Source organism: Thermobia domestica, chromosome 18 (genome assembly GCF_964235325.1).
Source record: "Thermobia domestica chromosome 18, izTheDome1.hap1.1, whole genome shotgun sequence".
Taxonomy (NCBI): Eukaryota; Metazoa; Arthropoda; class Insecta; order Zygentoma; family Lepismatidae; genus Thermobia; species Thermobia domestica.
The window spans coordinates 63,939,354-63,957,939 of NC_137471.1; the positions used below are offsets into that span (position 1 = coordinate 63,939,354).

General features: G+C 37.0%; 1 protein-coding gene across 2 annotated transcripts in view; it reads left to right on the forward strand.

Moving 5' to 3' along the window:
- The window catches only part of LOC145675508 (DNA topoisomerase 1-like), a 103,410-nt gene that overhangs the window by 45,182 nt on the left and 39,642 nt on the right, over positions 1–18,586 (forward strand). For both annotated transcript variants that reach the window (XM_081745961.1, XM_081745960.1), the window contains exons 6-8: positions 2,639–2,863; positions 5,355–5,460; positions 17,453–17,601. In XM_081745961.1, the coding sequence (XP_081602087.1) occupies positions 2,639–2,863; positions 5,355–5,460; positions 17,453–17,601 (480 nt within the window). The remainder of the gene's footprint in view (positions 1–2,638; positions 2,864–5,354; positions 5,461–17,452; positions 17,602–18,586) is intronic.

Here is an 18,586-nt window from a genome sequence, read left to right on the forward strand (position 1 = left end):
GTGTCAGCATTAAATCCCAGCATTGTACGGACAAGACGTCAACTAGGTTGAACTGCACGAAGACAAGGCAACCAGCCATATGGCGAAAATATAACTGGAATTCTATCGTTGTATGGAACAGGAAAGAGAAATTTTGACAATCCTTTTCCTGTCAACAGTAAAGATGCCAGCTTAATGGACTATTGTGCTCTCGGAGTCCTCAAGAGTCGTCCATTACATCAACGAGTGTGCTCTATCACCCGTCTGTGTATAGCCTCTAAAGGGGAGTAAGATGCAATACCCATAGTCCAGGTGCAACAGTTTCATGCAATGGAAACTCTTATGCCGGGCAATAGTCAACAGATGAGGCCTGCAGATCGAATACAACCGGTAGTGAAAACATGCATTTCCTAGGTAAGTACCACATTCAAATTCGGCTCAATATAAATGAATCAACCTCTGTATTTTTATGAGTTTTAGAATAATATTTAGTATATTTATGAAATGTTCATAACAGAAGACTATTTCTTGGTATTTTTTTTGTCTTTCGTGCTTTTATACCTGTCGAGAGATAGATGGATAGACGGATGCATATAGTCGTTCTATAATACTTCTGGTGCTCACACACAGCACAATTTGGAAAACGTATATAAGAAACGAGAATAAACTAGAAACTATGGATTGTGGATACAAAACGGGGAAACAAATTTTTACAGTGCTGCAAAAATGTAGGTACTGCGCATGTGAGTGCTTCCCCTTCCTACACGATCTGTATCCATATTTTGGTGATGAATATTCGCCTCATAATATAAATAATTTATCAAAGTAAAATAATACAAAACTTTTCCAGGTCGAGATCTATCTTTCTATACAGCTTCATCGAACTCGTTTCACTCCTTTTGGAGTGATGATGTAACAGAAATTTAAACTTAGTTAGCTAGGTTTTGTATGTTATTTCGGAATTAGACGTTTCTCTTCATTGGTACAACTAAGATATTTTTTGTTAGAGGTGCTATGGTACGTTAGTTTTGAAAATTAAGTAATGTTTATTCTCTTTTCAAATTACATTCTGAGCCCCTGCACCTGCTCCCATTGCACCATCATTGGCGACTTTCCTATTATTCCCCTATTTTAATACTCGTCTTTTCAAATTCTTTTCTCCTCTCTCTTTTAGTTGTATGGTCTTTCATGTGCAGAGTAAGATAGGGATTCCTTTTGCACTTTTCGGTTTGTTGATTTTCCCTCTGTATTTTCTATATCTCAAGTGCTGTAATTCTGCACTCTTATCTAGCATAGGTCGAAAATTTGTTTCATCAGAAATTTATTTAAAATTATACTGCATGTTTCAAAAGGATTTGGACTAAAAGGCGTTCTATTAGCCTTAAGTCTCTATAGAAGGTTAAAATTGTATTAAAAATACTTTCTACCACATCTTTTGGTTTGTTTGGTACGACCACAGTAGTTCGAAACTTTTCCGTCATGTGGCAGAGTGCCAAGTTTTGAGATGGCTGCCTGTGATATCGGTAAAACATTTTGTTTCCTACTATTTCACGTTAATCGGTTTGTTGTGAATGTTCAACCTAAGTCTTGGACAAATTTTCGCAAAGAACCACTACCAAAGAACTCCATTCCCAACTAGTACCAACAACACAAAGCAAAAGAATATATTTGTACGGGAAAACTGTTTTGTAGGCTTTCAATGTCTGAGGCGGGTATCAGAAGCTCGAGCTTGCTTTTAACGCATTCTATAAGTGTACACAACAAAAGCAAGTTGAAAACTTCAAATATCCCGATCAACTTTTTGGCGTATAGTGCGTAGATATTTATAAAAGTATTCCTTATTGAATGCAGTTGTTAAAACATTTAAGAGCTAATGATCGCTCGTCCCACAAAGAATGTGGTGACTCTTTCCAAGCCGTGTGCAGTGATTATGTACCAACAAACCGCGTTTCGGTGATGCAGCTACGCTCCATATTAACGGGGAAAGTGAACAAACAAGATGATTTTATCTGGAAGAGTAAGCAGCCTCGTAACATAGTTGAAATTGTGCGTAATTCACCAAAAACAAACGGGTTTGCTCTATTCATCGTCCAAAGTGTACAGTTCGTACTTTTTCACCGAAAAAGTTATTGGAAAACCATTTCTACAGATGCTTAGTACGTGGATTAGGCCACAACTTGAACATTACAGTAAAAACTTTATCTATCAACTGGATGAAGACCGTTTTCATCAAGATGTTAGGAATTACTTGAACGAGAAACTGTCACCCGCTGGATTGGACGAGCTGCTCAGATTGATAACAGTTTTTAAATTGGCTACCAGGATCACTGAGATTAACCCAATGCAATTCTTTTCTATCAAAGACGTATAGAAACCATCTCTACCCCAAAATGTTTGTGAACTAGAGCGCATTACTGCTGCAGTACAACCTTAATAATAATAATAATAATAATAATAATAATAATAATAATAATAATAATAATAATAATAATAATAATAATAATAATAATAATAATAATAATAATAATAGGATAAGTGCAGATATAAGCATTATCAGATTAACATTCATTAACATCAGAACAGCAAATTTTGAATGAAATTCATGCTGTTACCTTCTAATACGAGCATGCTTATTTCTGATTTCTCTATTTCTTTTCAGGTTACATGGTTAGCTTCTTGGAAAGATAACTTAACTAACAAAACGAAGTACATGATGTTAAACCCTTCCTCAAAGTTAAGAGCTGAGAAAGATTGGAAGAAGTTTGAAGCCGCGCGAAAGCTTGCTAGATACATCAATCAAATTCGTGAAAATTATCGAAAGGATTGGAAATCTAAAGACGAAAGCATTCGTCAAAGAGCTGTAGCTTTGTATCTCATTGATAAAGTAAGTTGAATTTCATACATTCGCATGCATTCATAAAATAGTATATATATATATATATATATATATATATATATATATATATATATATATATATATATATATATATATATATTATATTATATATATTCTGCCATTATTGGCAGGTCACTTGCCGCCAGGGCCGGACTGACTATTAGTAGGTCCCGGCGGCTGACATACTGTGTTGGCCTCGAATTCTCAATCCGCCCAACCACTATTACTTCAACTGCCAACTGTTTTCCCACGATAAAAGCACATTTTTATCTTAGATAAAGCACACAATTCTTTAGTTGATACACCATACATTATACCATAAAGATCATAATATAAAATCAGAGTATAGACTAGGGATGGGCAAAACCGATTTTTATAAAAACCGAAAATCGGTTTCTATAAAAACCAAAACCCGAAAGCCGACATTAAGGTTTTCTCCAAAACCGATTCGGTTTTTCACCGAAACCGGTTCCGGGTTTCTCCAAAACCAGTTCTGTTTTCACCGAAACTGGTTCCGATTTTCTCCAAAACCGGTTCGGTTTTCACCGAAACTGGTTTCGGTGAAAACTTTTCGAAAACACATAAAACTATTTCTGTGGAAATGGATTCGGTTTCCGGAGAACAACGAAACACCATTCTGGTCAGAAATAGAACAAATTTAAAAAAAAAAAACGGAATCGGTTTTGAAGAAAACCGAAACCGGATCAGCTGAAAAACCGATAACCGGTTTCGGTGAAAAACCGGTTTTTGTGCCCACCACTAGTATAGACCTATGTTATTTAACAATATTTATGAGAAAAACACAGACAGTAATCATTAGCATTTTTTTCCCATCTCGCCTTGGAATGGCTGCTTTTTTTTTTTTTAATTTGTTAATAAAGAACTACGGACAAATTAGTGTAAAGTTAGCACTGGCGGTTTCAGCATTCGTGAACAAAGAATACGATAAGCTGCAAAGGAATGGCAACTGCACGTAGCCCGAAATATTTTTCCGGTGCGGGATACACCTTCCGAAGCAAGAAGAACGACATAAGGACATTAATATCAGTAAGTGCTTGTGGTTGACGAACTATGTCAAGTACCCAGATTGTGTGTATTTATGCAAATCGTGTGCATATATAGGTCTACAGGATGGTCGTAATGGAATTACCTATATCGTTGCGACGTGATAAAAGATCAGAAAAGAAATTATCAATAGGAAATCTTGATATTGATACCAGAAATTGGTGTAATGAATTTTCATTTCGATCTACATAACTTTATTCCAAATTTATGTGTATATCCAGTTCTTACTGTAATAGCAATTGTAGTGTGTGAATACGCAACGACAACCGTGAAACCAGATTCAACAACAGCCACAGTTTTATTTAAAAGAAACACATACGTACAAAGATTTAGGATTCAGGATTTAGATTTCTGGGCTTTCGGCATCTATGGCCATTTAGCCCATCACGTTTGAGGGATGACGTCCCTCGACGAGCACACTATCCGAGGAAAGGGAAGAAAAAAAGGCTTGGGGAAAGAATGAAGCGGCCTGGGACCTATAAGTGAGGTACCACCCCGGCATTTGCCTGGTGTGAATGAGGAAACCTCATTCAAGACGGATGGCCTGAAAAAGCTTCTTACATTTTTTAACCGACTGCCCCCACATACGTACAAATAATTTAATAATTTTTCATTTACTGGTGCTGTAAATTCAGAAAGTACGAATTTATAACAAACTCGTTACAATAGTACTAACCTCCGTTTCCACGGAAATTTTCGAAACGACACAATAAGGATATACACTACCTCATAGTAACAGACTGAATAACTGACCGCGGCTCGACTTCTTGACTGATAAAATTGGCAAGTATTGGGTATGAAAGCCAGGGATCTAATATATAGTTTGGTTAATGAGATGTAATTCAGTATACGGCAGGGTTAATGAGATATAGTCCAGTATACGGTATTGTTAATGATATATAGCCGAAGATTATTATCTACCCTTAAACTTTAACATTTGTTTAACTATGACATAGTTCAAAGATAAGATATATATAGATCACAGTGAGATGAACAAAATGACAGCTTGAAGGTCAATTATAATGCGTAGTTCTCGAGAATATCGTGAGAAACGAATTTTTATGGCTTTAAAATGTATGCCATTCGTTACCAATTTGATATAGTTGATAGCTTTTATTCTGATGGAATAGTTTCTATTATTATTATTATTAATTTATGTACAGTGTAGAAGAAACATACGAACCCTTCAATAGCAGATTTTATGAATTGTAATTTGATTTCTCTAAACAGGGACACACTCACTCTTTGTAAAGAAACAATAGGAACCGTAGGATATAAATGTTATTTTTATGGAAAAGAAATATGAACGGAAAAAGGTTTCTTTATTAAATAAAACTATCTGAATACTAAGTTTAGCCAAAGATTCATTTTCCCCCACTCCATAGTAATTTTTCATTTATTTATTTATTTTCAGCTTGCGTTGAGAGCTGGTAATGAAAAAGACGATGATGAGGAAGCTGATACTGTTGGGTGTTGTTCATTGCGCGTTGAACATATCACATTACATAGAGAAAAGAATGGTAAATTTTGTTTTAATCTTATACGAATAAATAAATTAGAATTTAAAAATTTTTCACGTATTTCGCAGTATAATGTTCAATTCGAACCCCATACAGAGTAATACTCACTAGTAGGCCTTTCGCTACGTTAGGTAAATATTACGGTGAATATATACAGGGTGTTAATGAACTATACCGACAAACTGTAAGAGGTGATTCCTTACATCAAAATAAGAGATAAAGTTCATATGGCGAAAAGTGCATAGTTTCAGAGCTAGGGCTCTCCAAAATCGCGAAAAAGTCAAATTTCAAGAGATCCTATTTCGAATTCTAGAAACTGTGGATGGTGGTATTTATCAGCGTAAAGAAAGTCACGCACAAACAGTCCAAATATGTATATTTCATTAATGTTCAATGAGTGTATTCCATACAGGGTGAAATTCCCAAACATGCCATCAACCGAATTTTGAGATAGGGTGAGTTCGCCAATAGTCGACCGCTGAAAAAAAAAATCTTACTCTAAGCACTTATAAAGCGTGATGATTTCATAGTATTTGACAAAAGTGAGTTATTTCCTTTATTTGGGTTCTTTTGTACCATACCCTGTGTTAACTGCTCACTTTTAAAATTTTGCAATGATATAAAAATACATTTTACGAAAACTCATCAAAATTCCCACTTGTCGACCATCATCGCTCAGTAGTCGACCGCACTCATGCTATTAGTTGACCACGCGCAATTTCTATCGTTTCTATCACGTAGAAGTAATTGATTGCCTTAGGTGATATTTCGAAATTATATTATTCGCGAGATTTGAACTTGACAAAACGATTATATAGATTTTATTTAATTTTCATTAAGGTTTTCTCCTTAGTGATTATCAATGAAAGAATCACGCTATTAAGATTTGATACATAGCTATTTTATTTGGAATAATGGATTTGAATATTAAATAGATCTTCCACGTGAAACAAGACTTCTCTCCTGCGTTATATGCACACGTTATCTTATCACTTATATTACGGTTTTACAAATCCTAAACAAAGTACGAGTCTCTAATAATTTAGAAAATCCTAAGTGTTCACTTTTCTCCTATGTGAAATATGTTTCTCTCCGGTGTTAGGTTTCTCTCCTGTGTCACTTGAACACATCGAGTTATCTTCTCATATATGATAAGGTTTTTCTCCTCTGTTATTTGAGCACTTCCAGTTATCTTCTCATATATAATAAGGTTTCTCTCCCATGTTAGGTTTCTCTTTTGAGTTACTTGAGCACATTGTGTTATCTTTTCATGTAATAACAGTAAGTTCCTGATTGTTTATTCAAATCATTTATATGGTACAATCTGCGCACAGGCACAGTTTATCTGCAAGTTCTTCCCATGCATACCCAGATAAATCGTTACACCGAAGATGGAACCATTTATCACATTGATCGCAACCCACTGGTTTTTCCTCACTTTCCAAAGCAAAATCGTTTATTATCATTCCACATCCTGCGCATATGGCTCCATCCCCGTAATTAATTACATCTTCTTCATTGTGATGTTCTTCTACAACAGCAGTGGTTTTCTTCAATCGTTTCTTTGGATTTTCCAGTTTGTTGCTCTTTTTTGCTGTTCCTTCATCCCTTTTGCGTTTCTTGTCCTCGTCTAGTTTCTTCTGTTCTTCTTGTTTTGCAGTCAGTGTGCGGCGATATTCTTCTGAGCTATTTGCAAACGGTATCTTCTCTACCTTCTTCTTAGGCTTTTTGACTGGATTCTTAGGCCAGAACAGATGCTTTTTAAAAGTTGACGTTATATATATATATATTGGTCTGATAGTTTTAGGGGTTGTTGCGATATTTTTCTGACTTGATTCACTTGGTCCAGCAACAGCATCGCTTTCAACGTCCCTTGTTTCTTGCTGTGCTTCTGGTATAGAAACCAGAGCTTCAGTTGGAGGTTCTTTGAGAGAATAAGTATCTTGCTGAATATCCTTCATAGGTTCAGTTTCATTCCGTGTAGTTGATGTGTTTCCTTTCTTCTCATTTGATGGCACAAATTCTGGAATAGACGCTTCCTTTCTCAGAATAATTAAAGACCTCTCCGATTCTGTTTTTGGAGCAGACATAACTGATTCTTTGTTTGGCACAATACTGATTTCCTCTTTCTCTTGTGCTGCAATGGCGTCGAATTCCTCAGGTTTCGTTGGTAGAATAGATGTTATATTCACTCTGTTTTCAGCTGTCGCACTTGGATTGGCTTCTACAGCCAATGACTGGAGAAGATCATTTAGTAAATCCTTTCCAACAGTGAGAGTAGCTTGAGACAAGTGTTCATTGTTGTCATCAACTACAGGGATTTCACCAACTACAACTTCGTCATCTAATGGTAAGTTGGCACTTTTATCATCAGTTTGTAGTGCTTCGTCCATCGGCTTTTCTGTTGGAAGTTTCAAAACTTCAAGAACTGCGTTGAAGTCAACCGCAGCCTTTTGAAGTTCATCCTTGTACACAGTAATAACTTTTCTTGCAATACGAAGATCTTCTTCACTAACATTTGGCTGAGTGGAAGTACTCTCAATGTTTTTGCATACACTCTTGATGTATTTTGTGTAGTCAACAGCGTCCGGATTGAAAGGATACAGTTCATATTTGCGAAATCCATTCTTTATTGTTGACGGTGTTGCTGCTGTTGCTAGGGCCTCTGCAATAAGTGGTGCAAACTGAACTTTTGTAATAGAAGATAAATTATGTTCCGTTAGATAGCTGCGAACAACGAATTTCGCATTTGTTTTTAACGACTTAAAGACGCATACATCGCATGGTTGCAAGATGTGTGTTGCATGAGGGTACTGGACATACAATATGATCTCGTTGTTGTCACAAAATTTGCTTACTTCATAATTTAAGTGAGTTCTGTGACCATCGATGAAAAGTATTACAGGCTTAGGTACACCGTGATCTATTAGCAATTTATTGAAACCATTGGCGACCCACTCAAAGAATGTCTCACTAATCATCCAGCCAAATTCGGATCGTGCTATCACAATCAAAGATGGAATATTGGACACAATATCTCTGGGTACTCGCGACTTGTATGAATAAACGATCATTGGAGCAACGGTTTCTCCCGAAGTACTAAATGTTCCTAGAAAAGTAAGGGTTTCCTTTTCCTTATCTTGAACCTCATAAATATTCTTCCAGCCTTTCGGTCCCAAAATTTTTCCAGATGATGGGCACAACTGAAAAGAAGATTCATCCGCGTTAAAAATTCTACGTGGATCTTCTAGAATGGAAAGATTGTTCGTACTGGTGAGGTAAGTCTTAAGATCATGAAACCACGAACGTATATATTCTTCTTTTACGAAACTTCGGCAGACATTTATAGGATCAGCTGTCCTCACTGCAATATTTGGATGTCTCTTTAAGAAAGATGCATACCATTTCTGCCCAGGTCTGTTGTGTTTAAATGGTGTTTTGCGTTTGTCGTCTACAACTATTTTTTGTACTGAATTCAAGAGGTCATGCTTCTTTCTGGGGAAACCACGTTGAGAAAGTTCAATAAGCCAGTTTGCAAGGGCTTCTTCTTCTGTTTCACTGAGATAAGTACAGCGTCCCATCTTCTCAGTTGTTTCTGGTACCCGTCCATGTAATTTGTCCAAAACTGTTGTCTTTGGCACATCAAACCTTTTACAGGCTTCACGAACTGAAAGTTGTTTTGTTCTTACAGCTTCTAAGGCGCACTGCATATCAAATTCCGAATAGCGGAAAAAAATTCTTTTATATCCCGGAGCCATGCTATGTCAAAAATATACTAAATTTAAAATGCTTCGCCATATTTCTAACAACAAAATGCATTGCTATATTATAAAGCAGAAGTAATCAAGAATATATTAACAAAAGTTGTTTTTATATATTGATAATATTAACATTTCAGTGTTCTTCCCGAAAGCAGATTATGACCTGAGAAAAACCTGAGCCGAGTGAATTGATATTTTTTATTGCCATTAATCGGATGATGATGACGTCCCAAGGACGTGAGACCTAGAGTTTAACGTAAGCTCCGAATCAATTGTATTCCCATGGAAAATTGAACTCAGGACTTTATTACAACGCAGCATATGTTAACACTTACCTGAATTTTGTTGAATTTATTTATGTTCTTTAAGCATTTGTGGCACAGGACGGGATAGGAGAGGGAGAAGAATGAGGAACGGTGTCGGCCAGAGTCTATTATGTAGGTAACATCATGACATGCGCCTGGTATAACTGACAAAACCCCTAAGAAACCTGTCAGAAGGATCGGTATTGGGGTTTCAACCCGCACATCTCTCCATTCCCAATTCGTAATACAGCAGGCTAGGCACTGGACAACGTGTCTGGTACATGTCTCCAAGAAATTATTATTATTTCTCTCATTCAGGGGGACGTGGTAGACGTACAGGAAACCCTTCTTGTTCTCGTTTGTTTGCTTGTTTCTTTGTTTATTATGGTTTAATGTCCCTTCTTACCATCGAGAGTATGTAAAGACGTGGACCTACAGTTTATAGTAATATTCGATCCGCTTTAATTCGTTCTATGCTCCCCCGCTTCGAACTGAACCCGGAACACATTGTACCAAAGGCACGGGTGCTACCCATTAGACCAGCGAGGAGGGCTTCTTGTTCTCGTGTAAAAAAACTTGGTTTCACATTGAAATAGTAGATCGTCATAAAAAGAAACTTTCAACTAAGTTACTGAACAAATTCCAGTCAGCAAAACGCGAAACATAGTATGAAACAGTGCGGTCGACAGGTGGCAAGAAATATTCCAATAGTCGACCAACACGAGAAACAGGCGGTCGATTTTTAGAATATGTCACGAAATAAAAAATTTTATACATGCATGTTGGAAAACAGGCCTTAATACCAAACAGGAAATAATTTGAAGCAATTTGTCGCACTCTGAAATAATCCAATAATCGACCACCCTTGGTCGAAAATTGGTTTGTATGGGAAAGAAAAAATGCCGAAATCCGACCACATTTTAACATGTTTTTTTTTCACTTAATACTTTCCAGTTATTGACAAATTATACTGTACAGCTTCTAGAATAACTTAATTAAATATTTCGTACCTCATGTATTATCTATATCCTCAGAAAAACGAAAAACAACAGGTGCACAAAATTCCCATTACGCGCTGTCGTAAACTGTGCACCTGAGTCGTAATTCTACAGATACGTCGAAATTTATCGGTGAAAAACGGCCACCTGGCCAAGGGAGAGGGAAACAATGATTGTCATTGGTGGTATATGATGCAAGCTTTATCGTGAATCACTTTCCGCTCCAAAAGACCATTAGATATATTTTATATACACAATAGTAAGCAAAAATGGTCGACTATTGGCGAACTCACCCTATGCTCTGACAGTATGATTGGTCCGAAGTAGGCTAGCGATAAGCCTTGATAGAAGTGAACATGGAATCGTTTGGCACGATGTCGGAAATGTTAAGGATCGTCAGCAGCATGGTTTCTCGTATTCAGGAGAGCGCATTTTGCAATGTTTTCTTTCACGCTTATAAGTGAAAAAAATCTAAAATATACCGTCTCAAAATACATCGCATCACACGTTATTCAGAACACAAAAAGACATGAAGCTGCCGATTCCTAACACTTCCGCCTTCCCTCCGAAGCATTGGATGTCCATAGTTGTGAAGGCTTACCTCCTGCCTACTTTGGGCCTTCCTTGAAATGAGGGTATATCTGGAAACTCCATTCAGAGTATATGTGAGAATTACACCCTGTAAGGAATGCCCTGTACACTTATTGAAAATTGACGAAATATGGACTTTTGGATTGTGTATGCGTGGCTTCGTTTACGTTGCTAAGGACCAACATCCACAGTTTCTGGAATTCGAAATAGGACCTCTTGAAATTCGACTTTTTCGCGATTTTGGACAGCCCTAGCTCTGAAACTATGCACTTTTTTGCCATAGGTCCATATGAACTTTTTAGCTTATTTTGATGTGAGGAATCACCTCTTACAGTTTGTCGGTATAGTTCATTAACACCCTATATAAACACGGCTGCATCAAAGTATACAGGAACAGACTACTGAATCAGTGACTGGCAATACATTCTTGAATAAGTAACTTCATAATCTATCGAAGGCAATAATCCGTGCCGATTTTTTAATTTAGAATATTCTTCATTGTTGAAATGGTTTGATTGTTAAAATGGATATCCAAACCTTTAACAATGGAATTGTTTCAACAATGAAGAAAATTCTAAATAAAAATCGGCACGGATTGTTCCCTTTAATAGGTTATGAAATTAATTCTCTAAAAATTTGAAGTCTCTACGTTGAATTTTATTTATTTATTTTTTTTTAAGGGTACGGGAATAGGGTAACATAGTGAAATCTTTATTCATCAATTAAGTTTCATCATGTAGAAAATAAGTTCCCACTCCCAGCCATTAGAGGGTTACGCCCTCTCTTTGGCATGGAGTTTAGAGTATCACTATTGAGTTCAAGGTTATTATATATGGGCAAAGTGCAGTAATCATAAACACAAATATTATTAAATGCATAATAAATTCATAAATTGTTTCTGAAATAATATATAACAGAAAAGTGCAGATATATTATTGAGGTGCTAGGATTCGAATAGAAATCACAATACATAATAAATATAATAGAATAAAGAATAATGATTATGAAAAATGAGGTGAGGTGCTTACACGTCACAAAAAGATTTATATTAGCAAGACAGATGCAGGGTTAAATCTTCTGTCCCGGGGCGGCTCGGGACTAATGAACACATTGGGAAGCCCTTGTTAGTGATGAGGATCTCTGTGCTAAGATGGAAAGAGATGAGGAAGATGATGATCAATGACATATACTTCATATATTTCCCTTTCAGCCGCAGGAAGATGTTCGTGTTTCACATACATAGATATGAAGATATTTAAAGGCGAGTGTTTGTATCGATATGCTGCGTCGGTAAGTGAGTCGGTGTGAAGTATATCCAAGAATAGCGGATGGCCTGTTTGGATGCGAGAGGTTACGTACCTAAGGCGAAGTTGTGCGAGATGCTCGGTGATCTTAGGAAAGTCTATATATTCATACGTGAGCCACGTCGGATATGGAAGTTTAATTCTATACGCCAGTCGAATAGCATGTCGTTCCAGTATGCTGAGCTTTTCATAAAAGGAAACAGAAGCATTGCACCAAGCGGTATGCCCAAAAGTAAGGATCGGACGGAGGAATGCTTTGTAAGTGTGAAGCAAAATATCGGCTTTAAGTCCCCAAGTTGTTCCTGTGAGGCGCCGCAAAAGATTTAATCTAAGATTGGCCTTGTCCGTTAGTTTTTTCAAGTGAGCATTCCAGCTGAGCTTTGTATCGAAAACCACGCCTAGATAGGTAGCAGTGGCGGAAGGGCGTACAGGGTAACCATCAACAGTTATGCGTAAGAGAGTTGGGTTTCTATGGACTTTGGAACGACATTTAGGAGGTAGAAATACTAGAGCTTGTGTTTTCTCGGAGTTTATCATTAAGTGCCATTTCTTACACCACTTGACGAAATTATCGAGTGTTGCTTGTAAAGCAATGTTAAGCTGATGTACAGTTTTGCCGAGTGCAAGAAAAGCTGTGTCATCAGCATATTGAAAAATAAAGACGTTGCGGGGTACAGAAGGAATATCGGACGCATAAAGGATATATAATAAAGGACTGAGAGCTGATCCTTGTGGTACACCAGTTAGAGGAAAAATCGGCCAGGAGAGTGCTGTACCAACTGTAACATAAGCTATACGATTTGAAATGAAAGAATATATTAACCTGAGATAGCACACGGGAAGTTTGAACGACTGCAGTTTTTTAATGAGGCCATAATGCCAAACCTTATCGAACGCCTTCTCTAGGTCCATGAGAATAAGACATGATGGTAAAGCTTTGTTATATTGGTTAGTAATTATTGTGCAGAGACGAAGTAGCTGGTCATTTATGGAAAATCCAGGACGAAAGCCCGCCTGATGGATAGGTAACAGACAAGTTGTGTCAAGGTACTTATGGAGTCGGCAAACGAGAATTTTTTCCAGTAACTTACTGAATACTGAGGTGAGCTGAATGGGTCTGTAAGACGTTACTGAGTTTATAGGTTTATTAGGTTTGTGAAACATGCAAACTTTGGAGACTTTCCAATCTGAAGGGTAGAAACCAGATTTAAGGATGAAATTGTATATTGTTACTAGGAGTAGCAGGAGTGATGACGGAGCTTCTTTGATATGTCTGTAAGATATCGAATCGATCCCAGGTGCTGTATTTCTTTTCCGTGCTAGTGCCGTATGGAGTTCATTGACTGTGATGGGTGAAGTAAGAGGATGATTTGGGTCAATGACATGCTCCGTGGAAGGTTGTAAGGCAGGAAGACAAGATATATCTGTCCGTTCACAACGTTTGGAAGCAGCTGATGGTGTAAAAACGTCCTGTAACTGAGCAGCAAATGCATTTGCTTTTTCTGCGTCAGAATAGAGAGGAGTACCGTCAGCTATGAGAGGATAGGTTATTGTAGTGCTTTTGCCAACAAGCTGATGAAACCGCTTCCAATAGCGAGAAGGATGAGCTTCCTCGGATAGGTTGTTACAAGTTCTTATCCAGTTTCTACGTTTATAAGCAACAAGATAGTTACGAACCGCTCTTTGCCATTGATGATGTAGGCGTAAATATGCATCATTACCGGTTCTATAATATTCTCGAAGATGTTTTCGAGCTTGCTGTATAAGTGGAATGTAGGTTGGCGGTAATTTCGGCCTGTGTGGATGCACTTGTTCTGTCGGAATATGATCCTGAGAACTAATTTGTATAGCTTTAGTGATAGTAGAAACACATGAAAGCAACTCAGTTTCATTAGTTGGAGGCGTTTCACAATGAAGAATGCGTTCAAGATCCTGCCGGAAAAGAGACCAGTTAGCCTTATCATATCTCGGAACATGACGAGGGGCGATTTCTTGGCGTGGACGTTGTCCTCGAGTTAGTGTGAGTTTTACTGGATGGTGATCGCTCCCAATCGAGTCCAAAACTTCTAGTTGACAGTCTGAAAGAAGATTCAGAGAAGTAATGACAACGTCAGGCGTGGTCTGACTGATCGGTCTAGTGTGCGAAGGAAGGACATGAAGATGAAGATGGAGATTATTAGTTAAATACTGTTGAAAGTCTGTTTTTTCACGATCACTGCGACTATGTATATTAATGTCTGCCATGATGATGATATTTCGATAGTTATGGGCGATGTATTGGAAATATTCTAGCGGGATAGGTTGACGTGGTCTAATATAAATCGTACTAAAATTGATGATTATAGAAGGAAAGTATATGGAGTAAAGGAGATATTCCGGGAAAGTATTAAAAGCTGGCGGATTATATGACCTAACTGGATATTTTGGAGAAAAGCCTATTGCAACTCCTCCCTGCGCACGAGCCACGTGATCATGATAGTCATGACGTTGTAGTTGATAGCCGGGAATGCGGGCTGGCACGTTCGGTTTTAAAGCGGTTTCGTTAAGTGCAAAGACATTGATACGTTCCTCCAATAACAGTGTTTCTAATAATAGTTTATGCTGCGAAAAGGACCGTATGTTAACAAATAAGAAAGTAATACCCATGATGAATAATATTATGCAGATTATATTAAACAGCAGTTTCCAGAGATCCAATGTGAAAATGAACGTAATTGTTAGAATATGTTGCATGTAGATTGATGTGAAAAATTGATTTTGCGGCTGAGATAATGTGGTGAAGGATATTGGCTCTCTGAAAGGGAAATATATTTTGGAGCACCAAACTAATGTACCGGAGAAGATCTTCGACTGTTAACGGTGGTAAGATGGATTGGTTGAGTTGAGTTGTCGTGTCGGTCGTTTTTAGGGGAACTGTTAGCTCCGGGTGTTCTGGTTTTGGTACTGGTTTCGCTTTGCAACGATAACCAAACCTTTAACAATGGAATTGTTTCAACAATGAAGAAAATTCTAAATAAAAATCGGCACGGATTGTTCCCTTTAATAGGTTATGAAATTAATTCTCTAAAAATTTGAAGTCTCTACGTTGAAATTTGTAAAAGAAATTATAAATTTTCGTGAAAGGTAAGAAATACATGTGAGAGATACGAAGACTGTAGTGACATCTATCGGCAAAACTTGTCCCTTTACACTAACCTTAATCCACTGCACACTACTGACCGGCACTTGAACTGATAATAATTCGAATAAGTATGCTACGAGCATTTGTAGCCTGGTGCTTGTAACCTGCCTCCGCTAATTCCGGTTCCCACACTCGGCAATAGGTTACTATCCTTTCGTACCAGATATGAAAACTTGCTTGTATGTATATAAAATATGAGTTTTAAGGCATTTAGGAGACTTAGAAAAACAAAAGAGGGAAAATTATCTTTATTGCTATTATCATTGTGCCACCACATTCTCCATCTGCACAGTGAAAATTATACAAAGTCACAACAGCTATGAGTTGGACCATTGTACATTCTGATGAGATGGCTAGTGTCACTGACTAGAAGGCATGTTCATCTTCCATCTTCAATCCTTTGTATTATGACACACTTCAATTGTTTCTGTATTATTGACTACCATACACCGCTCACCATAATTCTCATCATAATGCAATTCAGTGCCGAGTACTCCCATTGGTCACCGAATTCAACACCGTTTTTTTCTTAAACTGTTGCTTAATACAGTTCCACTGGACCGAGCGATGTATAGTACTTATAAAGATAACTAAATCTAACCAAATAATCAACAAGTAACAATTTGAATATCTTATATTTTTGTCCTAATTTTTAAAAAAATCACAAGGATAATACATACTCATGCATCCTCGAACTACAAAACACATCTAATTGTAATCAAGCTTGGCATAGATATAGACTTTGAGCTTCTTAGTGGCCATCAAAGTTGACGTTTGGACTCACTCAAATTTTCGCACAAAACGAAATCATTAATTGCTATTTAGAACAAAACTACATAGAACAAGTTTGTCCAATGTCAATACATGGTGATTATAAATGATTCATTGGATCTGAAAGAGCTGTATTAAAAATTGTATAACACATGTGAAAATATACAGAAACTGAACAAGTTTCAGACATTCTGTTACAAATATTAGATGTGGTTTCCTTTCATCACACGACACATATCTATACGGTAGGCTAGTTCATCCCATACGTGCTGTAGCATATCGCTACTAATAGTCGTAAATGCAACTGTAATGAAATCCTGGAAGTCATTCAAAATTGTTGGTAGTGAGGGCACATACACTATGTCTTTCACATGCTCCCAAAAGGTAGAAAAGATGACAGACTGGCAGATCGCAAAACATGGAAGACCACGGAAAAAGTGCTAAGTCTGTTTAGGACGTCATTTGATCCAACGTCTTGAGCTTTTATCTTTACACCGATAGCCACTGTCCTTTAACTCTCGATATAACCTCAGTAGTCTATACTTTGGTGATCTGGCAGTGCAGTTGCAAACTGCCTACGAAATGCATACTATACGGTAGCAATGGAAAGAATACTTCTCGTATTCCAACACACAAAGTTTTTCCTGCTGTATAGACGCCATTTTGGAAACAAGGCTCGTGCTGCCATCTCTCGTCGCGAATCAATATTATAAATAGGATAAATTAAACTTCCAAATGTTTATTATTATTATTATTATTATTATTATTATTATTATTATTATTATTATTATTATTATTATTATTATTATTATTATTAGCACAAGCGTATTGTATTAATAGTTTTCGATTATTTACATTAAAGTCTGATAAATCACTTATAATCACATCCTGTATCGAGTCATAAGAAAGTTAATGGTGAGATGGTTGATTAGCAATTTTGTATAGACAATGTGTACTCATAATAAACATTTGGTAAATTCAGCGAACGAATTTTTTCCACAATAGGGAAACTTGGAGGTATATTTTCTAGCCATTATTTTTACTAGCATACAACATGTAAACATTTTACATTCTTTTTCAGGCGATCATTACGTGGTAGCATTTGATTTTTTGGGGAAAGACTCAATCGAGTACGTGAATGAAGTTTCAGTAGAAAGAGCGGTCTTTGAGAATTTGGAACGTTTCATGGCAGATAAAAACCCTAAGGACTCTCTGTTTAATTGTCTAACTGTAAGTATTAAGATAAGCACGTCTAATATCATTGTATAAAGATAAATAACATCCATTTGCAAATCTATTGGACACTTTCATGTCTCGTACGTACACACACACACACACACACACACAAAAAAAAAAAAAGATATTAAAATGAAGTCTCTTTTATATTTGAAATCCAGATTCAGCTTTTAAAAAATCAAATAACTTGAGAACAAAAATGAAAGATGTCTTACATATTTGTAATATGTAAGCTAATTCTTAAAAGAAGGTTCTCCTTTAGCCTAACCTTCATAACCATGGGATGTAAAACTTACAGATTTCATTTTTCTTAAAGGAAGGTGAAATAGTGATCCATTTGAAATAGGGTGATGTGGAGTCTCACTCCGTAATATCCTTCTTGAAGTTCGCGAAGCACAACGAAACGCACATTATGCAACTGCCGTGCCGAATTACGCAAATTAAAACATAAATGTTTGCGTAACGTTGACGAAAACCGCTAAAGAATGACGACTGTAGTCTGCGAACGATCTGGAGGTAAAGCATCCTATTTTCTTGATTTTGTCATGCAGAGGAGATACTCTTAGCATCACAGACAGTCTAAAACGGTGGGCAAGTCAACATCCAACATTGGTCCTACATTGTAATTCCGGTTTGCCGACTATTTGCTAACCAACCATATTGCCAACGTAAACCCTATAAAAGATAAAATTAAAATCGGGAATACGCATCAAAACTGTTAGATAAATGATGTCAAATTGCTAGTTGGCCAACATACTCTTAAATTACATTGGGTCGTCGTCGGTCAACATTATTTTGGCAATTCCCATACATGTTGACCATAAGCCATCAAATTTGCTGCTACTTAGATACGGTAACATTTTATGTATTAACTCACTTTTAAATACATCACTGTAGTTTCGCAGAGGCTAGGCCAGAACTTGAATCGCTTTGCAATACCAAGTAGGGAGGAAAATCATGCCGCCAAATTCTGGTATTT